Source organism: Plasmodium gallinaceum (genome assembly GCF_900005855.1).
Source record: "Plasmodium gallinaceum strain 8A genome assembly, contig: PGAL8A_v1_42, whole genome shotgun sequence".
Taxonomy (NCBI): Eukaryota; Apicomplexa; class Aconoidasida; order Haemosporida; family Plasmodiidae; genus Plasmodium; species Plasmodium gallinaceum.
The window spans coordinates 336,094-361,311 of record NW_021628349.1 but is presented as its reverse complement, the minus strand read 5'-3'; the positions used below and the strand labels follow the sequence as shown (position 1 = coordinate 361,311).

Genomic DNA, 25,218 nt, shown 5'->3' with positions numbered 1-25,218 from the left:
AAAAAAAAAAAATGAAAAAGAAAAAAAAAAAAAAAAATGAAAGAGAAAAAAAAAATAAGAAGAAAAAAATAAACATATATAATGTTAAATATTCCATCAAAAATAAAAACTTTTATGAATACAAGATTAAAATTTTCGTTGTAATTTATCTTTTTTATGTCAATTTAAAAGATATATTAAAAAAAAAAAAAAAATTTCTAAAATATAATAAAAATATATATATATAAAAAGAAAATTAATATGGATTTTAATTTATTTGAATTTTTTTATTATATTAACAAAAATATAAACTTAGTGTAATAAATATTTTCATTTTTTTTTTTCATATATATATATATATATATATATATATTTATAATTAAAAATGTGTAAAGAAATAAATTATATCAATTCAAAGGATGAAATAAATTTCCTGTTATGTCGAATTTTTTTATCATAAAAAAATTACATAAATGAACAAAGAATGTAACTCAATTTAAAAAAAATGTATTTTTAAATAGAATATTGTAATATTGGGAAATTATGTGATTTTAATTAAAATGGTGATACATAATTAATAAAAGTTTGAAAACATATAATTGAATATAAAAAAAATAACAAAAAAAAAAAAAAAAAAATGTTCTTTAACTTTATAATATTTCTAATAAGCATAAACTTTATATCATGTATTAAAATAAAATCTTTTAATTTAAATAAAAATATAGATATCATTGGTCTAGAAAGAAATAATTATATAAGAAGAAATTTTATAAAGAATAAGATAATAAAAAATCTATATTTTTTAAATAATATAAATATTATAAATAATAAAATTTATTTACGTAAAAATATAGTAAAGAATGAAGAAAATGAGAAAGAAAGCTTTTCTACTTTTGATGAATATTTTAATAAAAAAGCGGAAGAAAATTATACTAAATTAGAAGCAGATAAATTGAAAATTCTTAAAGAAAATATTCATTCATATAAAGATGAAATAAAAAAGGCAATGGAGAAGAGTTATAAAAATGAATATAAAAAATTATTAAAAGAAGAAGAAGAGGATAATAAGTTAAGTAATGAAATCCATGAAAATATTAAAATAACATTTCATATGAATAAAAATATAAATAATTTCTTATTTACTGAATATAGTTATATGATAAATAAATTAAAAGAAAGATCAGTAATTTTAAAGAATTTAAGAAAATTTTATAATAGGAATAATAATAATAATGATAATAATAATAATGATAATAATAATAATAATAATAATAAAGATGGAAATTTAGTTGAAGATGAGGTTAATAAAAAAGAAAAGAGTATGTTGAATATAAATGAAGATGATATAAAAGAAACAAATAATGCTATTTTATCAGAGAATCAAGAAGAAAATGTAAACATTTTACCAAAAATAAACTTAAATTCAGATAATATAAAAAAAGAAAATAATGAATTAAAAAAGTTAATGGAAAATGTACAATTTTTTAAACCAGAACAAAATTTAACTCAAATAAGAAATTGTCAAACCTTTAGTGATCAATTATTTGCTAATGCGAAAATTGAGAGTAATAATTTTTTGCTTAATTTAAAAGAAGAAAATGAAAAAAAGATAAAAGACGATATGCTTATAGATAATGAAGATACAGAACAAGAGTTATTTTTAAAAAATAATGTATCGGCCTTACAATTATTTAAAGAAAACGTAAAAAGTTTTTTACATTATAAAAAAGCAAATATAATAAAAAGTAATTTAAATGAGGATTTATTATATGGAAGAGTTAAAGTACATTGGTTTCCTAAATTTATGAAAAGGGTTATAAGCAAAATTCCTGATTATATAAAAATTAGTGATATAATTATAGAAGTAAGAAATGGCATTATTCCATTTGTATTTGATGATTTGTATGCTTTAAATATTTTTGATATTTATACAAATAAACCAAGAATAATTGTTTACACAAACTCTGATAGATCATCAATAAAAGGTAATGAAGAATGGGGAAGTTATTACAGAAGAAAATTATATTGGTATGATAAAAATTTTAATAAAAATATTAATAAAGAACATATAAATCAAATGAAAAAAAGCGCAGTTATATTTGTAAATGCAAAAGATGGAAAAAAAGAGATAATTGTATTAAAGAAATTAATTAACAGACTTTGTCAAAATATAATTGATAGCAAAAAAAAGAAAGGTATACACAATTATAAAGTGAAATGTATTTTCATAGGTTTACCTAATGTAGGAAAATCAGCATTAATAAATCGCATATTGGAATTTAAAAAAACAAAATCTTATGATTATCCAGGTTTAACAACTAATATACAAATGTATTCCTCAAAAAAATATGAACTAATTGATACTCCAGGAATACTATCTCAAAATTTATATAAAATAAGAGAAAAAACATATGACAAAAAAAATATGATATTGGAAGAAATTTATAATTATAATTCTAAGGATTATTCTAAAGATAATATTGTTAATATTAAAAACTATAATAGTTATATGCATGTAGAAAATAATATTTATCTTTTAGCTTTATGTAATCATATATCACCAAAAATGTATGATATATATAATGTTGCAGAAGTGTTGATGAAAAATTTATATAATGCTTACTTATATGATAATGATTATATTGACCTACAAAAAATTATCAAAAGATATCAAATTAATTTTACAGAATGTTTAAATAGTGAAGGAAGCTTTTGTGCATATAATTTTATTCAAAAATTAGCTCGTGATAGATTTCATAATGATTTAAATCAGGCATCTATGAGATTGGTTACTGATTTTAGAAAAAATTATCTTGGAAGAATTACTTTAAATTATCCAATATATTTTAATAAAAAATCAATCACTTTAAAAATCTCAAAAAATTTTATTCAACAAAAAAATGATAAGTATGTGGGATGGTGAGAAAAAATAAATATTAAATGTTGTATTTTTCTTTTTTATTTTCATTATAATAATAAGCTTTAATCACAAATAACAAAAATATTTTAATTCAGTATTTTAATAAAAAATCAGGAAAAAAAATAAAAAAATTTTTTTATCAATTTACTAACAAAAGTTTTTATGCATTTTTCTTAATTTATATTTTGAGTATTTATTATTTCATGCTATACTATTATTATATATTAAAAAATTATAAAAAAACTGTTTAAACAAATAATTTTTTCTTTTTTTTTTTTTTTTTTTGTAATTAATAAGTATTTTAACTTAATATAATTCAAGGTTATTTATTATTTTTTTTTGATAATTATTACAATTTATATTAATACTTTTTTTTTTTTTTTTTTTTTTTTTACTATTATCTCAATTAATAATTATTTTATTTATCCATCAGCAATGCTATAATTATTTTCATCATTTTCCTTGGGTAGTTTCATTCCAGGCCAACTTGAAAAAAAAAAAAAAAATATATATGTATATTAATTTTTTTTTATATATATATAAGTCAAATTTTTTTTTGAAAAGAAAATAATATTATACAAAATTATATAAATATATATTTTTAAAATATTCTTACTTTGTTAACTTTAAACATTCATTAAATAATTCCATTTCATGTGATACATCATATGATGTACTATTTTGTATTACACGTAAATATATTAATCTATCTTCGATTAATTTTTTTAAATTATGTAAATTTCCTGATTTAGCTAATTTATGTCTATGATTTTGAATAATAGCCAAAAATAATTCTGCTGTTGTTTCACCATACTGTATACCTGTTTCATCTATATTTTTATTATTAGCTAGACATATTAATCCTTTCATAATTTCATTTTTTATAAATATTTCAAAAGTAATTTTATTTTGATGAACTAAATGTTTTAAAAGAAGAGCAGATTTTTCTTGATATTTGTAAATATTTGTTTGCATTCCGTAAACTAAAAATCCAACTCCACCATAATCAATAAATTTGTTTTCTGCTTCATCATGATGTCTGATTAAAGCTGAGATTGCAGTAATTAATTTTTTGTCAATAAGTGTTTTTTGAGATTCTTGTAATTTTATTAATAATGTTTTTAATGCATTTTTTTTAAAAACAGATTCTTGCAAATCTGGATTATTAGATAAAGCTAAAGATAAAATTTGTAATACTGATTCTAAAATATGATTATTAGAATGATCTAATAATTTTAATAAAGGATCTATTGCTTTAATTTTATCTAAATTTCTTGCAACTTCTGGATATTCATCAACTAATCTTTCAACAATTTTAGCTGATGCCAATATTATACCTTCATCTTTATTTTCAAAATTTAATACTGCTTCATTTATTGCTTCATATGGATCTTCTACTTGACTTAAAGCTTCTTTTATTGCTCCTTGTAAAAATTCAATATCTTCTTTACTTAAACGTTTATTTGTGTCAATTGTTCCATCTAAAATATTTTCAATATAAAATTTTATAAAAAATGTTAATCTAGGATTTATATTTATATTCATATACTACTATTATAAGTACTTTATATATATACATACATATATATATATATATATATATATATATATATATATATATATATATATATATATATATATATATATATATATATAGGAAATTTNCTATTTAAAATTTATTACGTATTCTATATTATTCTAAAATTCATCTAATTAGTACATTTAATTTAAAAAAAAATAAAAATGAAATTCAATTATTAATATATAAGTATATATATACCTGCATATTTAGTTGACCATTTTAGTAATCCTGGCCAATTTATATTTACCATTTTCTTTTTTTTTTTTTAATTTTTAAAATAAATGTTGAATTATTTATAAAGAAAAATGAAAAAATAAAAAAATACCAAATAAATGGATATAAAATAAATATATATTTTTTTTTTTTTGTTCACCAAAATAGTATATTCATTCTGAGAATCATTATGTAAATATCATTTATAATTATGTTTAAAAAAAAGGAAAAAATTTTAAATGTAGTTTTTCTATATTAAAAATACAGGGGGAAAAAAAAAAAAAATTATAGAATAATATAAAATTAAGTTAAAAAAAAAAAAAAAAAACAAGAAAAATTAATAAATTAAATGATATTATTTTTTTTACTTTTGGTCTTTGATTTTTCTTCAGTTTTTTTTTAATTTTCTTTTATATTTCACAAAATATTAATAATAAAAAAAAAGAATTTTTAAAAATAATTGATTATTAAGCAAATATAATTCAAAAAAAAGAAAAAAATAAATATCACAAATATTTATTTATATTAATATTTCATATATTATTTTATCATTTTATATAATATTTATTTTGAAACATTTTTTCAGTGGATGATTTTTTTAAAATGCAGATACTGTTATTATTAGGATTTAATTGAACAAATAAAAATAAAAAAAATAATAATTAGCAACTTTAAAAATATAGAATCCATTTCATCTTATATTCTTTTCTTTTTTATTTTTTAAATGTTTAAATTCAGAAATTGCTATACGAGAAAACAATAAATTTTTTTGAATATTTAACAAAATATTATATTCATGTGATACTTTTAAAAAGAGACATCATTTCATTAATGTTTATTAAAATATTGGTAAAATAAGAAATATAAAAAAATAAAACATAAAATAATAAAATATAAAAGAAATACAATAATAAAAAAAAAAAAAAAAAATAATGTATAACAAAATATAAAATAAGTCACTCAAAATTTAAAGTAGTACTCGTTTTTCACGAAATTTCATAACTTAATATTAAGGCTAAAAATGTTCAATGATTTATATGTTCCAAAGAAAAATATAAAAAGAATAATAATTTTGTATTAAAAAAGGTTAAATGATTGTAATTTTTAAATGTAATTTTAAATCCTTTCTATAATTATATGATATTATAATGAGCGAATTTATTTTTAAAAATTAACCAGTACATTTCTAAAATATTTAAAAAAAAAAAAAAATGATAATAAATATATATAATTTTTACACAATTTAAAAAATTTTCTTATAAAATTTTAAGAGTTGTAAAATAAAGAAATATATAACTTTTCTTTCTTTTGTAAAAAATATTTTATTTTTATTAAAAACTATCAAAAGAACATTGTCTATTATTTGTTGATGTTATTTTTTTTTTATTTTTCATGTTTTGTTTATTCAATTATGAATGTATTATAAAAAAAAAACATTTAACAGGTGACTATATATTTGTTGTTCTTGTTTTTTATATTTTGATACTATTTTTATAGTATTTTAAAATTGTCTATATTTAATGATTAAAAAAAAAAAAATTTTTTTTTTTTTTTGTTTTTCATATTTACAGAATATTTTTGTATATATTTATGAAATGACTACATATGTCTTGTTTTCCTTTTTTTTAAATAATATTAATTAGACTAAAAAAAATATTATATGTAATGTTTTTTTTTTTTTTTTTTTTTTTTTTTTTTTTTATTGTATTATATTTTATACTTTTATTTTATACTCATTATATAAATTCTTAATATTTCTTTAAAATTATATTTATAACTTAAAAATATAACTTTTTTCTTAACATTGAAAAAAAGTTTTCTTTTATAAAAATAATTAAAAGAATATTCATCTAAAAAGTAATATAGATTTCGTAAAAAAAAAATTATATATTTTCTTCCATTTCTATTTGTTTCTTAGTTTTGGTTTTTCTGCTAATTTTTTATTTTCATCCTGTTGTTAGGAACATTTCAGGTTTTCTTTTTTAAAATTTTTCATCTAAGATGACTAATTCAAATAAAAGAAAGGTGAATACAAAAGTTTCTGAAAATGAGATAATACAAAAAATAGATTCAATAAATTTAAAAGAAGTGAAAGATGCATCTGCTTCTATGAATTATTATACTAATTTTTTGTCATTGAAATTTAAAAAGAATAGAGAAGGTATTATTTATTCTATGCAACGAATGAAATATTTAGAAGGTATTCTAAAAAAATTAAATAAAGAATTATTAGAAGGAAATAAAGAATTAGAAAAATTGGAAAAATGTATCAAAGATTCCGATAAAGTTAATACATATCTTCAGAAAGAAATAAAAAAAGAAATTGATAAAGGAAATATGTATAAGAGTAGAGTATCTCTTTTAAAAAAGAATAAAATTCGAATAATAAAAGCTCAAGATATTCTTGATCAAGATATATATTATATGGAATCACGAATAAATATGATGAAACAAAATGCTGATGTGAATAATAAAAAAGTTCGTAAAATATTAAATGATAAAGATAAAATGCATGAAGAAATGGAAAAATTTAAAAAAGAAAGAAAATCCTTACAATATCATTTGAATAACACAAAACAAGACCATGAAGTTTTAAAAAATAAAATGCAAAATTTTATTTTAAACATGAAAAAATCAAAAACAGAAGACGAAAAATTAATAATTAGAAATATCAGCAGTTCATAAAAAAATTTGTTATATTAATAAAAAAGTGTATTTTTATACACAAATAAAAAAAAAAAAAAAAAAAAGGCAGTTATTTATACAAATTATTTATATTATGATATATTAGAATAATTCTACCATTTGATATTTAAAATTTCTTTGTTTCTTCTTTTGTCATTTATAACATAATTAAAAAAGATATAACTATAAAAATTTATGAAACATAATATTTTAAAAAATAAACATACATAGATATTTGTTTTTTCTTAAGTACATTTTTATAAATTTAAATGCATTAAAAATATTGTCTTTTAATTATTTTTATTTCATTATTTTAATGAGAATATACATTAACCATTTAAACGTTTTTATAATAATTTCATTTATAAGATTATAATTAACAAATTAATAAGACAAAAATTAAAATTAAAATGTATTACTAAAATTAAAGAATATTAAAAAAAAAAAAAAAAAAAAAATCAATAAATAAATTTTAAATTAAATTTGTTTTTTTTAAAATAATTACGTAATAGGATGAATTAATAAAACTTCAAAAAAAGTAGAAATTTGTAAAATGAAAAAAAGAAACTTAAAAAAAAAAAAAAAAAAAAAAAAAAAAAACTTTAAATATTTAAATTATATAAAAAAATTTTATTTAATATTTTAATAAACATATTTAAAAATATTCACAAGAGAGATTTTAAAAATTTTTTCTAACATTTTGAGAATTGTCTAAGTTTTCAATGTATTATTATAAAAATTCCTCATTTTTTTTATTAATTTGATCTATATAATTAAATAAAAAGGAATCGGATACATAAGGTTTTAAAATATAGCAAGGGTTATTATTTTTATTGGTTGTATATTGCATATATATTTTAGTAATAATATCATAATTAATATTAATATGATATTTAGCTAATAATTTAATAATATTACTAATGATGCTAATATTTCTTCTCGTAGTATCATCTACTTCTTCAAATTTATTGCCTTCAATATCTTCATCTATACTATTGGGATTAGTATCTTTAGATTTTTTAATGGGAGAAGAAATCCATATAAATCCATTCATCCCTAATATTATTTGTACATTAAATGGGAAAACAAAAATATGTTTTTTTTGATTTTGAATCAATGTTTGAGGGACTGTAATTAATATTCCATTAGACAATTTTCCATATATAGAAGATCTTGTATGTAAAATGATACATCCATCTGTTAAAATTCTTTGAACTTCACATGCTATAATGTCATTTGGTTTGTATATATTAATCATATTTATTACATCATTATATAATCTTATTCTTTGACTAAATAAGCTAATATTTGTTTGAGAAATTGATAATAAAGCACGAGAATATGAACCTATTTCTACTACCCATTTATCATTATTTATATCTTTAACTTTTCCAACTAATAAATCTCCTACAGCTCCCGTATACTTTCCTTTTAAAGGTTCTACATAAACTAATTTATTTATATAATTTATAGTTCCTAATATACATGCATAGAACTTTTCATTTTCTTCATATAATCCACTACCCTTCAAAAATCTATCTTTATCTTTTTTTTCTAATATTACTTCTCCTGGTAATACTAACTTTTTAATATTTGGACATGTGCTATCAATATTTTTATTTAAATTAGACTTATTATGTTTAATTGTTTCTACTGCTAATATTCTATTATTAAATTCTTCAATTTCATCTATTTCATTATCATAAGGAGTTGTTATACAAATATCCATATTTTTTAAGAAATTTTTTTTTTTTCAACATACGAAATTTTTTTTTTTTTTTTTCTTTAAAAACAAATTAAAATTTTGAAGTTTTTATTTTATAAATTAGTTGTAACTTTTATAAAAAATTTAATCTAATCTTCGAAATTACATAAAAGCTGTTCAGAAATATTTTTTTTTAAATATTTAATATATAACTTTTTGTAATAAATGTTTCAGTTAAATTTTTTTCAAAAATATTTTGATTTTTGTTTTCTAAAATTTTTTCATGATCAATGTATTAAATTATTAAAATAAATAAAAAAAAAAAAAAAAAAAGTATGTATTTTTATTATTACTAATTATCAAAGTATAATTAACTAATTTTTCACTACAAGAAAATATTCCTTTTTTCTAATTTTACAAGGAAATATAAAATAATGTTATTTTATTTGTTAATTTTTTTTCAAACTTTTTCACTTTTTAGCTTTTTTTTTCTTCTTTTCATATAAAAATTTATATATTTATGTATATATAAATTTTTATTTGTTAAAATATTTTTTTAAATATATTTTTTGTTATTTTTACAAGAAAATAACTTACAAAAATAAAAGATTCATTAATGTTTAAAAACTACATTTTAAAATTTTTTCATTTCACTAATGAAATGTGTTTAAATTATATAATTTTATGAAAAAGTATATTACATGAATACTTAAGTATAACGTTACGTTAAAAAGTTTCAAGAAATATTTATAAAAATGAAATTCACAAATATAATTTGGATATACATAATGAAATGTATATACTTATCTTTATAACATTTCTAAAAAATGTTTTTTATACAAATATTTTCATTAAAAAAAAAAATTATATCTTATATTTTATACTTTATTCAATATTTTACATTAATTATATACATGGTTCAAATATATTATAATTTTTTATTATATCATTTTATTTTAGTATTAAAAATTTTTCTTTTAAAATTACAAGAAAACTAATATGCAAGTTTTATTTTTTTAAAATATTTTTTATTAATATAGTATTTAAAAAGTTTAAAGATTTTCACAGAAAAATTATTGAACTTATTTATATATATTTTATATTTTCTACTATTTAGTATCTTATTAATAATTAATGAAAATTATTTATCTTACAAATTAGTAAAAATCTTAGCATGAACAAGGTTAAAACGAGATGCTATCAGTATATTTCTTAGTATAAAATGATTCGCAAAAAATATGAATACAAATATATATATATATATATATATAAATAGGTAGATATTTCAAAAATATTTTATAATACATTTAGTAGAAAAATCTTAGAAAATATTTAAAATTAATAAAATATTTAGGAAATAAAAAAAAAAAAAATTTTAATGAATTAATATTTTCAAGTGAACAAAAAAGAAAAAAAAAAAAAAAAAAAGTAAAAATAACTTGTGTGCATGAGTTAAAACTGAAACTTTTGTCTTAGATTTTGAATGCCAATAAGTATTTTAAACATTTTATTTTTTTTTTTTTTATACTTAATTTTAAAAATATTGATTGCTTTAATTCTTTTTTTAACAATTTAAACTTTTTAAATGTTGTAAAATTTAATTATAAGCAGAATATGAAAAAAATTTAATTCATCTACTTATAATTTTATTTAAAATATAAACACAAATATATATTTTTACAGTTCATTTTCTTTTAATAAATATATTACAAGAGCATTTTTTTTTTTTTTTTTTTTGGCAAGTTAAACTTGTATATATAAATAAAAATTTCTCTTTTTTCTTTTAATTATTGTTTTTCTTACAAAAAAAATATATATTTATATTTTTTATAAAATTATAAATCAAGTTATATTTTTTTTTTTTTTGTATAATATATATACATATAATAATGAAAAAATGTTAAACAAATTATAAATTGATATATATTTTTATTTATTATAAATATATATACATTTATTTTATTTTATTTTATTTATTTTTATTTTTTTTTCTTTAATAATTATAAAAATTGCATATGAATTTATACGATAATTTAAAAAAAGACTCTATTTATATATACGGGAAAATACACGAATTGCTAGATCATCTAAATAATCATAATTTTAAGTGTTATATTAACAATGAAAAAAATGTAGATTTATCAAAAGAATTTAAATATCAAAAAAAAAAAGGAGTTGAGTTTATCTCTATTTTAGATTATTATGCAAGATTTAAAAATAAAGAAAGTGAGTTCCTTATTTTACCAATTATCTTTAATAAGGAATATGAAATTTTATATATAGGAGTTTCTATGCTTTTCAAAGAGAATTTTTCGGTGGAATATAAAAGTAATTGTTATAATTATATAGAGTTATTTATTTATAACATAGATAAAAACAATGTAAATAATTATGAAAACAGTATTACTTCTAATAATAATAGAAGTATTTTTAAATTACTTATAAATTTAGAGGATTTAAAAATTTCACATAAAGAAGAAATAATAAAAAATAATATAAATAGAATTATGAATAACAGAAGTAATGTGCAAGGATTATATTTTAAAAATAATAATTATTACAATGATAATAAAAGGAAAGAGCATTCCTTCTCACAAGTAAATCATCGTTTGAAACAAGAAAATTATTTAGTAAATGGTAGTAATATTAAATATAATAATGATAAAAATTTTAAATTAAGAAATAATGACCATTTAATTATATATAATACTTATAATTCTTTAAAGGAAAATATTAACTTGGAAGAATCATTTATTAATTACTCATATAAAATCCATACAAATAATAGTAATAACGATAACAATAATATTAACATTAATAACAATAATAATAATAATAACAATACATGTGTTTATCACAAATATAATAGTAATATTAATAGTGGAAATAATACTAAATGTAATTATAATATTAGTAGTAATAATAATGACATCAATAAAACTAGTAACAGTAACAGTAACAGTGATAATAATAAATATAATAATGATGATCATGAATATAACAATAGCTATAATACTAATAGTTACATTAATATTATAAACAACAGTAATAATAATAATAATAATCTTTTAAGTAATATTAGTTATAGTAATAATAGCAATAAAAGGAATAATATTTACATAAATGATACTAAAAACAAAATTAATAATAACAATCTACATAATAATAATAATAGGTATAACAATATCATTAATAATAAAATAAATAGTAACACAAATGTTAGAAATAATAGTAATACCAATAATAAAAATGATGTGAATAATATTAATTATGATATTAACAATAATAATACATATAAAAACAGCGATAATTATAATGGTGATGCTAATAATAATAGTAGTAATAATAGTTATAATAATGATTATAATAATAATTATGATAATTATAACGACAATAATAATAATTATAATAACAATAACTATATTAACAATAATGATAATAATAATAAGTATAAAAATAATAATAGTAATAATTATATGAATAATATTAATTGTAATAATAACAATAAAAATGATAATAACAGTTTTAAAAATAATAGTAATATTAATAATGATATGAATAACCTTAATTATGATATTAGTAATAATAATACTGATAATAATATAAATATCAGTAATAATAATAGAAGCAACAGTAATTATGAAGATGATAGAAGTAATAATAATAAGAATAATTTTGATATTAACAATAATAATAATGGTAATATTGATAACATTAGTAACGTATATATTAGTGATAAAGTGAATTATAATAGTTTATATGAAAATCATCAAATAAATAAAATAAACTACTATAAAAATAATGAGAGAAGTAATGAAAATGAAAAGAATAATATATCGAAAATGAGTTGTGAAGATCATAATATTGATTATCAACTTTATTATTATAATGAAACAGAAAACTTAGTTTTAAATATAAAGAAGGATGATAAAATCCCAATGAATATTGGAAATTCTTCCAATAATGATAATGAAAAAAAAATATTTACCTCTTTAAAAGTAAGTGAATCATTGCAACATAATTATATGAATACTAAAGTAATCAATAATGCAGAAAATGACAAATTAAGTGATAGGGTTAGTTATATAAAATATAAGATGACCTACAATCAAAATGATTATATAAAAACGAATGATATGAATTTGAATAATTACACTGAATATATGAAAGATATATCAATTGATAATGTTATATATAAAAATTATACTCAAGGAAATATTAATGAAAATGAAAGATGGAATAATTTTAAATCAGGTTTCTACAGTTTTAAAGGTAATAGAACTTATAATGAAGATAGGGTAATAACAATAGAAAATATTAGTGATTTTATAAATAACGAATATAATGAAATAATTAAAAAAAAAGAATTAAATGAGTCTTTTGATAAAGAATATTTTGATTTAATTCAAAGACTACATCATATAGAAACACCTTCATACATGTATTGTGCTATTTATGATGGTCATAATGGAGAAAATGCAGTAAATATAATTCAAAAATTTTTACATTTAAATGTCTATTCTTATCTTGTAAACGGAAATGGAATAAGTAATTCATTAAAATATGGTTTTCAATCTATTGATGAACATATATGTAAATGTACAATGATTAATGAAGAAGATAACCATTCGAATTTATCAAGTGGTAGTACTGCATGTGTTAGTATAATATTTAAAAATATGTTGTATATAGCTAATATTGGTGATAGTAGATGTGTTTTGAGCAAAAACGGAAGAGCAATTGTATTAACTGTAGATCACAGAGCAAGTATAAATAAAAAGGAAGAAGAACGAATTATAAAATCAGGAGGAGTGTTAGATGATGAAGGATATCTAGGTGGTTGCTTAGGTGTATGTAGAGGCTTTGGATCTTTTGATAAAAAAACAAAAGAAAAATTAAAAGGTTTAATATGTGAACCAGATTTATTTCAAATAAAATTAACTGATGATGATGAATTTTTAATTATTTGTTGTGATGGTGTTTTTGATGTTATGACTTCTCAAGAGGCTGTTAATACAGTTAGAGCATCTTTAGTTCAAAATTCAAATGCAAATATAGCTTCTGAAGCACTATGTCGATTAGCATATAAAAGAAAATCTTTAGATAATTTATCAGTTGTTGTTGTAATATTTCAAAATCCTGAGATGAAAAAAAAGACAAGTATAAATGAAAATTCAAGTTTGTACTCAAGTCAAACTGGAAGAGTTAGAAGAAGGTAATAACTTAAACAGTATATAAAAAAATATATATTTATATATATATATTATATAAAAACACATTATTCTGCATAACATTTTTATGTAAAAAAAAAAAATTAAATTATATATATATATATATACATGATTTAATAAAATATTATTAATTCTTTATGAGTAAAAAATAATATGTATATACAATGTGTATAAATATATATATGTGTTTTTTCTTTTAAGGATAAAATTTTCTGCTTTAAAAGATTTAATAAATCCTTGAGTTCAGACATAAATAAAAAATTAATTGGAAACATTATGTTATAAAAAGAATTAAAGATAAAAAATTCAAAAAAATAATGAAATTAATTGTAGAGAGAAGAAAAAAAAGTAAATATATGAAGATAGTATCTCTAAGAAATTAAATTCAGATAAGATTTATATTATTTTTCCTTTTTTTTTTTTTGTTACTTTAAAAAATGTATTATTATTATTTAATCACATGAATTATAGGAATATATTAAAAAAGGGAAATGAAGATATATTTTTGTTTTCAACAAAAACTTTTAACAATAAAAATATACTTTATTAATATACAATACATTATAAGGAAATTTTTTTTTCATTTTTTAACTTTTTTTTTTTTTTTTTTTTTGTATAATTTAAGGGAAAATAAGAATTTTTTTCTGAAATTAAATTTTTAGGAGTTATTTTTATTTATACTTTTAATTCATAATGTTATTGTACTTGTTATATATATATATATATATATATATATATATATATATATAAATGTATAATTTTATATTAGTTTATTTAATTATGTTTGTGTTTTTCCTATGTTTTAAAATAAAATAATTTTTATGAGTATTATAATTTAATAATATGTGTTAAATTTTTTTTTTTTTATTAGTCATTTCTTATTTATATTTATAGTAAGTATATGTAATTAGAAAATGTCTATTTTTTATTAATTTAAATATTTTGCTTTTTAAATACATGAAATATTAATTAGATGATGTATTTAGTACTTTAATATAAGTTCTTTTAATATATTTTTCTATTATTTTTTTTAACTTTATAATTTAAGAATTTTAAAATAATCTGACAAATACATTAAAATAAATAAAAAGAAATAGAAGCATTAACTATGTAAAAGATTAATAGTAAAAATAATTTTTTTTTTTTTTTTTCTGATTTATATAAGTAATTTTAATATTATTTAATTTGTAATTAAGAAGAATTTAAATTTTTGAAAAAATATAAAATTATAGTATAATTCATTAATATGAAAATTAATTTGAAATATAAAATAAAAAATTATAATTAAATACTTTATCTAAGAAATTAAATACTTTTAAAGAAAAAAAGTAGTGTAAATATTTCTTCCTTTTTTATTTTTTTTTTTATATATTTAGTTATACAAAAGCTTATTCCTTTATTTTTTTAATTTTTTGTTTATTAAAAGAAATAATTTGTTGAATTTTTAAAATATTATTATTATTCTTTAATATAAGATCCATTAGCTCAGTGGTTAGAGCGTCGGTCTTATGAGCCGAATGTCGTGGGTTCGATCCCCACATGGATCAAATTAAATATACTGTTTAAATTAATTCTATTAAAGGTGATAATTGTTATTTAAAAATATATATAACATTTTTAAATATTTATATATATTTGGAAATATAATATGAAATAATTTTAAATAATTAATAAAATATATATTTATTAGTAAAAACGGGAAAAACGAAATCACAATAAATTTTTAAATTATTTTTAAAAACTGTGTTTTAAGATTTTATAAAAATATATAATTTCTATTTTTTATCTTAAAATTTATATTTAGTTACATGCTTTAATAATTCTTAAATTATTCACTTGTTAAAAAAAAAAATATATATAAATTCAACAGTTGTTTTATTTTCAAGTATGGAATTTATCGTTACTACATGTATAATTTATCATTTATATACATAGGGAAAAATATAAATGAATTATTATATATACCATATTTCCTTATAGAAAAATATTGTAAAATATGGTGTATATTATTTTGTGATTAAAATTTTTATTAAATAGATTTTATAGATCAGTATTTTTTAATACTTAAAAAAAAAAAAAAAAAAATACATCAAAAGAATATCCTTATACGTGTATATTTTAGTTTGAAATATAAATTATAAAAAGTTGTAGAAAAAAAAAATTAACATAAATATATAAAATTTCTATGTATTTTATAATAATTTATTATGGTGTTAATAATATAAAAATATGAATAATAAATAAAACTTACGACAGCGGCAGGATTCGAACCTGCGCAGGCAAAGCCTACCAGATTTCTAGTCTGACTCCTTAACCACTCGGACACACTGTCATAATTATGTGGGTTTTATAAAAAATTATACTTACATTTTCTGCATTTCACAATTTTAAATATATTATGTAAAGAAGTATTTTTTAAGAAATAATGAAAAATAAATATAAAATTCTCATAATAGACTATTTTGAGAGGATTTATTTTTTTTGTTATCTTTATAGTATGTTTTTATTGGTGGATTTTGTAATTATTTTTATAATAATTTTTTATTTTTTTTTTATAGCAACTAATTTTCTATTTTCATGGTTATTTATTATATATATATTTTTTGTATAAAACTATAAATTAAGTGGAGATTAAATAAAAATAATCAATTCATACAAAAATTTAAAAAGTGTTTTATGTCAATTACATGTATTTTTTGGAGTATTAATATTTTTTTTTTTTTTTTATAGATTATAGACCACTACAGCCAGTTGTAATATAAAATGAATTATGAAAAAGGTACTTATTTTTAATTTTCTTGTTAATTAATAATTATAGTTTGTAGTTTTATTCTTTCTTTTATTAATATATGTATCTTTTTTTTTTTTTTTTGCATATTTATAGCGTATTTCTTTCAATATTTTTATCTATAATTTTTTTTCACTTATGAGAATAAGTTTCTCAAGAATACTTCCAGAACAAGTTATGAATGTTTTTTTTTTTTTTTTATTATGTTATTTTTCTATTATTTTTATTTTCCTTAAATTTTTGATTTTATATAATGATGTTATTTTATTATGTAGATTATAGGAAATAGATCATGAAAAATTTGAGAAACCATAACTTTTATTACTTTAAATTTAATATGTATTTTTTAAAAAGTTTTTTATTTGCTTTTTTCTATTATTTTTTAATATATTTTAGGTTATTCATATATATTATAATAAACCACTAAAGCATGCTGACTGTAAAGATGAATGTAGAAAATTTTCTTTAATCAAGTTATTTTCTATTATTCATTATACTAAGCCACTAATTATATTTTTAGAAATTTGTACCCTTATATTTTTTTAACAACTTCATAAATTATGTTTTAGTTAGTTTTTATTTTTTTTTCATTTGTAATTTATTTTTCTTTTTTATTATTATGAAAATTTTATTTTTCTTGTATTTCTCATTATTTGAAACTTTTTTTCTTTATTATTTACATTTTCATTTTTTCTTTTCCATTATATGACTTTGTTTGCATCCTTTTTATTTATTTTATCACTCACAAGAAAAAATAAATAGTAAATTTATCAAAATAATTAAAACTTTCATGATTTTTATTCTTTATCTATAATTATTTATTATAATAGTATTTATTTTTTAATATTTACATTTTTAAATAACTGAGGCATAACACTTGGGCACCCAATATAAGAAAAATAAATTTTCATATTTATTATAACTTATATTTTGTTCTAATTTTTATTAATAAAATATTATCCTTTATGTATTATTTATGATTATAAAATATTTAATCAAATTCCTATGATGAATGTATTTTTAAATGAATATTTTTAATTTTTATCAATAAAGATATGTTATATTCTCTTTAATATTTGAAATTTATTTTATTAGCTTTAATTAATTTTAATTAACTTTTTGTTTTTTTATATTATTTATAAATCTTTCTCATTATTATTAATTATCTACATATGTTTGTTATTCATAATTATGACATTTCATATATAATTCAATAGGTGTATTCTCAAAATAATATATATATATACTTTTATCTTTCATTATTTATGATTGGATTTATTATATATATTATTATTTAAATTTTGACTTTATTTATTATATACCATAGTTTTCTTTTTAATATTATTAGTTTCATTTTTATTTTAAATTATTTAATCTTTGTATTTTATTATTCATAAGCATTTTATATTCTAATATTTGTGGCACCGTTTTATAATTAATATCCATTTCCCCTTGTAAAGGATAAGAAATATTCTTGTGCAAAATATGATGAGAAATTTCCCTTTATAACTTATAAAAATTAACGACCAAAAAAGTTTTTAATTTTTTTCATTTGGTAAAAATATATAGTAAAACAATAATGCTTTTATATTTATTATTTCATTTGTATAATTTTTTTTATAATTGATGGATGTATTACTTATGTACTAAAATTGTTGTTTTTTTCATATTAATATTTTTTTTTTTTTTTAAAGTTTAAAATTCTGTTGTATATTCATTTTTAAGTTGTTTTTTAATTATATATATTATTATTTTTAGCATGTCATATTGTACTATTGAAAAACTATAATATATATAAAAAATAAATTTTTTTTTTTTATTATGTATATTTTCAGTATATAGAATTCTTTATTTTTTTCAATTTCATATAAAGTATTTGTCCTTGTTGTAAATTTTAAGATTTGATAAAATTAAAAGAAAAATAGTATCCATTTACACAATAGTTTTATATAGAAGGTAGGATAAAAAAAAAAAATATAAAAATCAAAATTTAGTACATATATTACCATTTAATTACAATACACATCACTTTAAAATTTTTCTTTCATTTTATATTTTAGTGGATAAGAAAAATAATTCATATATATAATACTTCATTTTTTTTTTTTTTTTTTTTTTTTTTTTTTGTATAATTTGTCGACTACATAGTTACATAAGGAGTAGTCTCATATTTATAGGAATTAAGAATGATTACAAGAAAAATATACATTAAGCTCTTTTGTCTCTATTCAATTTGCATTATTAACTTTATTAGATTTCAACGTTTAAAGATTAAATATGATGATGTTCACAAGTAATAATAAAAGGCACATATAATGATACATTTTTTATTATTACATGTTATAAAATGATAAAGTTATATTCTTCATTTTTCCTTTTTTTCAAAATAAATTTTTTTTTTTTTTTTTTATGAACTTAATAGTTCTTTGAGAATTCTTGCAGAATACAATGCCGGAAAAGATAAAGGATCTGATAAAAAAAGTGGTGCTACTCCACATATGATAATATACACTCGAGAGACTTTGCAAACTGATGTAAGTGACGATGATGATGACGGAAATGAAACAGACGTATCATATTGTGATTTATCTGATAATGAGATAGGAGATGATGAATGCTTCGTTTCTACTTCTGATTTAAGAGAAATTTCTAAAAGTGCTTTAGAAAGTATATCGGCAGATCTAGGAGATAATGTAACTTCAGGTGCATGCGCATCTTTAGAAGATGAGGAGACTTCTAAAGTTAGATCTCAATTATCAGAATTCCTAAGTATACAAGAAAAGTCTTATACACAGGAAGATTATGAGAGAATGGGAGCAAGAAGAAAAGAAAAATCTGTACCTTCTCCAGTAGTAGATGAAGAGGAAAATAAAGAAAAAGAAATGAAAAAAAAAGAAGAAGAGATGAAAAAAGAGGAAGAAAATAAAATGAAAAGAAAAGAAGAAGAAAAAAATATGACGAGAGAAGAAGAAGATATGACAAGAGAAGAAGAAGAAGATATGATAAAAGAAGGAAGAAAGAAAAAAAGAGAGAAAAAAAATAAAAACTATAGTTCAATAGAAAAATTAAAAAACTTATTTAAAAGAAGAAGTAGAGGTAGTATTTCGGGTAATGAAAAAGGCGAAGCTGCTCCACTAATTAAATCAAGTATAACATTAGAAAAAGATGATGGAAATGCAATGAGCAATGTCTTAGAAATGGATAATCCAGTGGATATAACTGTTATAAATGACAAAAAATATTATGAAAAGATGTTTGCTCGTTTCATTGCATTAATTCTTATATTTTCTAATAAACCAAATAATATTGATGATCTTGCTCAAATATTACCAGAAAAATATATGTTGCGTTATGTAGATGTTAATGGAAGCTTATTAAGAGCATGTAAAAATGAATTTCCAGGTAGAATTGAAGAATTTAGAAAAGATGTAGGTTTAAATATAGTACCAACTATGGGAGCTCTAAAATATTATTTCCTTTTTGATCGACAGGTTAAAACCTTATATCATTTGTTACGTGATACAATAAAAAGAAATAGAGCTTTAATTTCAGTTATTGAACCATTAAGTAGTACTAGAGAAGCTGATCAAGAAAGGTCATTACATAAAGGGTCAGATATTGTTCAATCAACTCGAGATTTATATGATATTACCTTATCTCGTTATAATGCTGCTTATAAGAATACAAGTAGAGTATTTTCATTTTATTTTTATCATTGGATTGATAAAGCAATTACTGCTATAAAAAAAAAGGATATTCCATGGATTGAAGGAGAAAGAAGAGATTTAAATGTTTATTTAACAATTATTGAAAATAAATTGAAATACTTGACTCAAGATCTTGCTTTGTATATAAGGTTTCTTTTTCATCAAGCTAAAAAAGATAATTTATTTAGTAGTTCAGTTGAACTTTGCTATACCTTGTTTTTTGAACATTACAAAAATTTAATAAACAAAACAATACAAATTTTTGAAATTCATATACATAGTACTCCCTCTAAAAATATAGAATCTACTTTAAGAAAAGTAAGAACTATTTTTCAGGATCATCAGAAGGAAGTACAAACAGAAATTCAAAAATTTTATATGAATAATGTGCTGATACTAAATACTAAAGAATTAACAGAGAATTATATATTTAAAGAAAAATATAGGCAATCAGTTGCAAATGATTACAGTAGGGAAAAACAGAAAAAATTTATATCTCTTTTACCATGTATTTTCTATTATTCTAAAGTTATTTTAGCTTCAGCAACATTACTGATATCTTTACAAAACGTAGATGTTCTTTTTGACGATTTGATGCATCAACGTATAAAATTTGCTGATGCATTGGAAATTGTAAGTTTCCTTGAAAAACATAAAAAGGAGAGTAATCACGTTTTTGCTGCGTTTGGTGATATGGAAAAGAAACTTGCTAGTGATTAATGATTCATGTAGACTTAAACATGAAATAAAAATTCCTATTTATATAAATAGCTCTTTATAATACCATTAGATATAGATTTTAAAAATAAACAATAAAAAAAAAAAAAAAAAAAAAAAAAATACTAAAAGTGATATTAAAAATGATTTTATCCTTTTAAAATAATATATCTATTGTGAATGTTCATATTTATTAAATGGAGAAATAAAAATTGAACTAATAAATATTATGAAAAATATGAATTATTAAATCATGAACATTTTTTTTTAAAATAGATATATTTACATATAATAAAGTTCAATTTTTATTAAAACGAATGTTATATTCATAAAATAAATAATATATAATTTTACATTATTTTTAGATAAATTAAAATAAAAACTATTAAAACATATTTTAAGCTAAAAAATAAAGTGAAATTGAAAAAAAGAAAAAAAAAAAATTAAGTATTTTTTAAATACTCTTTAATAAATATATAAATATTTTTTTTATATGTAAAAATATTTTATATATAAATTTCATTGACTATATAAAAATTATTATTAAAAACAAAATAAAATTGCACATATGTGTATGTGCTCATGTTAATATCCTTATGTATTTTTTATTCTTTTAAATAAATAATTTTTATATTTTATTTTGTCTCGAAAGTTTCTTATATTAATTTTTTAAATTAAATATAAGTATTTATTTATTATATTTATTTAAATTTTAATTTTGTGAAATGTTTTATTTATATACAAGGAAAATAAAGGATCATATTTTTGATAATAAAAATAATTTACTTCTTATAAATATTAAATAAATTATCTTTCTAAATCATCTTATATTTTCTCTAATAAATTTAAGATATTAAAAAAAAAAAAGAAAATTTATAGAAATCAAATTTATTTTTTTAAAATTATATCGTTAACTCATAATTTTAGAGAATTTGAGCTTTGTCAGAACGAAAAATATCTTTCTAAAAAAAAAAATTAAAAATAATATAAAAAAAAAGTATCTGAAAAAATAATATATATATATATATATAATATATGCATAAAATCTTATTTAAATTTTCCTTTTTTTCTTCATTTTATAATTTATAGACATAATAATTCAACCAAATTAATAAATTCAATTATTATTTCCTTTTAAGCATGATAAAAAATCACTAAAATAATAATCAAATATATATATATATATAGAAAAATATAAAAAAGAATAATTGATATAATTACAAGAAAAAAATATTTTTTATATTTTACTAATTTTATTAGTATACATTTACAATTTTATTATGAGAAAAGAGAATCACTTTTCTTAAAAATAATGAGAATGGAATATGAAGAAGAAGAATCTATTCCTATTATAATTTTAGATCCAGGTTCTTGGTTGTTCAAAATAGAAAAAAAAAAAAATTACATAAACTTTTAATAATATTTATTTAGCCTATAAATTTTTTATAATTTTAAAATTATATATTAATATAAATCATTTGTATTTATATATATATTTACATAGGATAATAAAAATTGGATTTGCTAATGATGACTTACCGAAATTTCAAATTCCTTGTCTATATATAGAGTATATTTCTTTTCTTTTCTTTTTTTTTTTTTTTTTTTTTTTTTTTTTTGTTTTTTTTTATTGTCATATGGTTAATTTTTTTATAGAAAAACATTTGTAAATTCTAGAATTATAAAAGTAAAAAAGAAAAAGATCCATTAAAAAAAAATTTTTAATTCTGATAAAAAATTTGATATAAAAATGTATAATTTAAATTATATATGTATATATATTTTTTGTAAAAAAAAAAAAAAAAATAATAATAATACAGTTTGGTAATGAAGCTATTGAAGATTACATTTTAATTAAATATGCAAATTCTACAGTTGGTAAAAAAGAAAAAACTTCAGATAACAATAAAGGTTATCATAGAAAAAATGATATAATGATAAATTAAAAAAATAATAAATAAATTTTAAATAAAAATTATTAATTACAAATGTTATTTAGATGATAAGTTACTTAATGTCAAAATGATTTTTGCTGATCCTAGACACCCTTTGAGCAAAAATAGTTTCACTGATTTATTTGAAACATATAATTACCTTTTAAATGTAAGAATTATATATTTATAATTTTTTATTTCTTCAAAAAATTTTTAATTATATTATGTACATTAATAAGTAAATTTAAAATGATTAATTAATAAGATTTTTTATAATATTTTTTATATTTTATTAATTTATTTATTTATTTATTTATTTATTTATTTATTTATTTATTTATTTTTTTTTTAACAGAAATTAAATATAAAGACGAATGATTATAATTTACTAGTAGTAATACCTGAAACAATTGAAAAACTATTTATATCAAATTTACTAAATTGGGCATTTAAAAATCATAATTTTTTATCTATATCTTTAATTTTTAATGCATTAGCTGCATCTTATTATTATGGATTAAATACAGGTTCTGTGAATTAAAGAACATATGTATTTTTCTTTTTTTACATTTTAAAATTATTTTTCCATTGATTTTCTAATATTTTTATTTTTTTTTTTTTTTTTAGCCCTTGTTATTGATTTAGGAGAATACGGAAGTAGAATTGTTCCGGTTGCAGAAAATCATGGTATTTTTTTTGATAGTATGAGAAATTGTGAAATAGGAGGTTATTTAATAAGTAAATATATTTCTAATTTTGTTAAAATAAATGATAATTATATTGATTACATACTTATTCAAAACTATAAAGAATTAAATAGCTATGTAAGTCTAGATATAGATAATAATATTAAATTAGCTACAGAATGTAATGGATTAATTAAACCATATAAAATTCCTTATAGTAATTTTTATATTGACCCTAAAGCAGAAATATTAAGTCATGAAATTTATTTTCAACCAGAATTTTTGGCACATCTACCAGGTAACTTTTATAAACAAAATATTATATCATTAAATCAAATGGCTTTTGAATCCATTTGTTTATGTCCATTAGATTTAAGAAAAAAATTTTTAAATAACATTATTTTAATTGGTGGTGTTTCAAATTGCACTAATATACGTGAAAGGTTACATATGGAATTAATGCATATAATTAAAAGTAAAAATTATAGTGAAAGTGTTAAAATTAATATTAAAGAAATAAGAATGTCCGATATTGCTTCTTATTTAGGGTGTAAAAAATATGGAAAAGTGCTTTTTTATAACAAAAAAAAATGGATAAAAAGGAATGAATATTTCACTTCATCAAAAAATCAAATAATACAAAAATTATTGATGTGGGCTAATGTTCTGTAGAATCTAAAAAAATTATAATATTATATGCAAAAATATTACAAACATATTTTGTAATATAAAGAAATTACATTAAAAAAAAAAAAAATAAATAAAAATAAATAAATAAATAAATAAATAAAAAAATAAAATAATAAATAACCATTAGAATATTTTCACTATTAATTAGAAAAAAATAAAATTAATAAAATTTATATGAAACTATTTTTTTCCTTAAAAAAAAAATTTTAAATAATTTTATTACAATTTCTAAAAAATAGTTGCAAATATTTCTTTGAAATGAGTTTCTATTACATTAATTTTATATTCGATTTCTTTCTCTTTTTTTTTTTTTTTTTTTTTTTTTTTTTATATAGTACTTTATTTAAAATAATTACAATATTTATAATTTGCAATACTGTT

At 17.3% G+C, this 25,218-nt stretch overlaps 7 protein-coding genes and 2 non-coding genes across 9 annotated transcripts; 6 read left to right on the top strand and 3 right to left on the bottom strand.

The window, feature by feature from the left end:
- Positions 1–616: 616 nt before the first annotated feature.
- PGAL8A_00061300 (GTPase, putative) lies at positions 617–2,902 on the top strand (the record flags this gene model as incomplete). Its single annotated transcript, XM_028674640.1, has 1 exon — positions 617–2,902. The coding sequence occupies one exon, from the start codon at positions 617–619 to the stop codon at positions 2,900–2,902; it is 2,286 nt and encodes a 761-aa protein (XP_028530973.1).
- Positions 2,903–3,321: 419 nt separating this feature from the next.
- On the bottom strand, positions 3,322–4,731 carry PGAL8A_00061200 (conserved Plasmodium protein, unknown function; the record flags this gene model as incomplete). Its single annotated transcript, XM_028674639.1, has 3 exons — positions 3,322–3,385; positions 3,516–4,380; positions 4,680–4,731. The coding sequence occupies 3 exons, from the start codon at positions 4,729–4,731 to the stop codon at positions 3,322–3,324; spliced, it is 981 nt and encodes a 326-aa protein (XP_028530972.1).
- Positions 4,732–6,695: 1,964 nt separating this feature from the next.
- On the top strand, positions 6,696–7,379 carry PGAL8A_00061100 (conserved Plasmodium protein, unknown function; the record flags this gene model as incomplete). Its single annotated transcript, XM_028674638.1, has 1 exon — positions 6,696–7,379. The coding sequence occupies one exon, from the start codon at positions 6,696–6,698 to the stop codon at positions 7,377–7,379; it is 684 nt and encodes a 227-aa protein (XP_028530971.1).
- A 730-nt stretch (positions 7,380–8,109) lies between these two features.
- Positions 8,110–9,108, bottom strand: RRP4 (exosome complex component RRP4, putative; the record flags this gene model as incomplete). The annotated part of the gene is made up of 1 exon (XM_028674637.1): positions 8,110–9,108. One exon carries the CDS (start codon positions 9,106–9,108, stop codon positions 8,110–8,112), a length of 999 nt encoding a protein of 332 aa, XP_028530970.1.
- Positions 9,109–11,099: 1,991 nt separating this feature from the next.
- PPM1 (protein phosphatase PPM1, putative) lies at positions 11,100–14,556 on the top strand (the record flags this gene model as incomplete). Its single annotated transcript, XM_028674636.1, has 2 exons — positions 11,100–14,299; positions 14,517–14,556. 2 exons carry the CDS (start codon positions 11,100–11,102, stop codon positions 14,554–14,556), a joined length of 3,240 nt encoding a protein of 1,079 aa, XP_028530969.1.
- Positions 14,557–15,789: 1,233 nt separating this feature from the next.
- PGAL8A_00060800 lies at positions 15,790–15,862 on the top strand. Its single transcript has one exon. It is a non-coding gene; the product is annotated as a tRNA-Ile (tRNA).
- A 703-nt stretch (positions 15,863–16,565) lies between these two features.
- Positions 16,566–16,647, bottom strand: PGAL8A_00060700. Its single transcript has one exon. It is a non-coding gene; the product is annotated as a tRNA-Ser (tRNA).
- A 2,733-nt stretch (positions 16,648–19,380) lies between these two features.
- On the top strand, positions 19,381–21,530 carry EVP1 (erythrocyte vesicle protein 1, putative; the record flags this gene model as incomplete). Its single annotated transcript, XM_028674635.1, has 2 exons — positions 19,381–19,396; positions 19,564–21,530. 2 exons carry the CDS (start codon positions 19,381–19,383, stop codon positions 21,528–21,530), a joined length of 1,983 nt encoding a protein of 660 aa, XP_028530968.1.
- A 1,315-nt stretch (positions 21,531–22,845) lies between these two features.
- On the top strand, positions 22,846–24,819 carry ALP5b (actin-like protein, putative; the record flags this gene model as incomplete). Its single annotated transcript, XM_028674634.1, has 7 exons — positions 22,846–22,901; positions 23,032–23,097; positions 23,184–23,214; positions 23,348–23,438; positions 23,527–23,630; positions 23,817–23,988; positions 24,107–24,819. The coding sequence occupies 7 exons, from the start codon at positions 22,846–22,848 to the stop codon at positions 24,817–24,819; spliced, it is 1,233 nt and encodes a 410-aa protein (XP_028530967.1).
- Between the last annotated feature and the right edge of the window lie 399 nt (positions 24,820–25,218).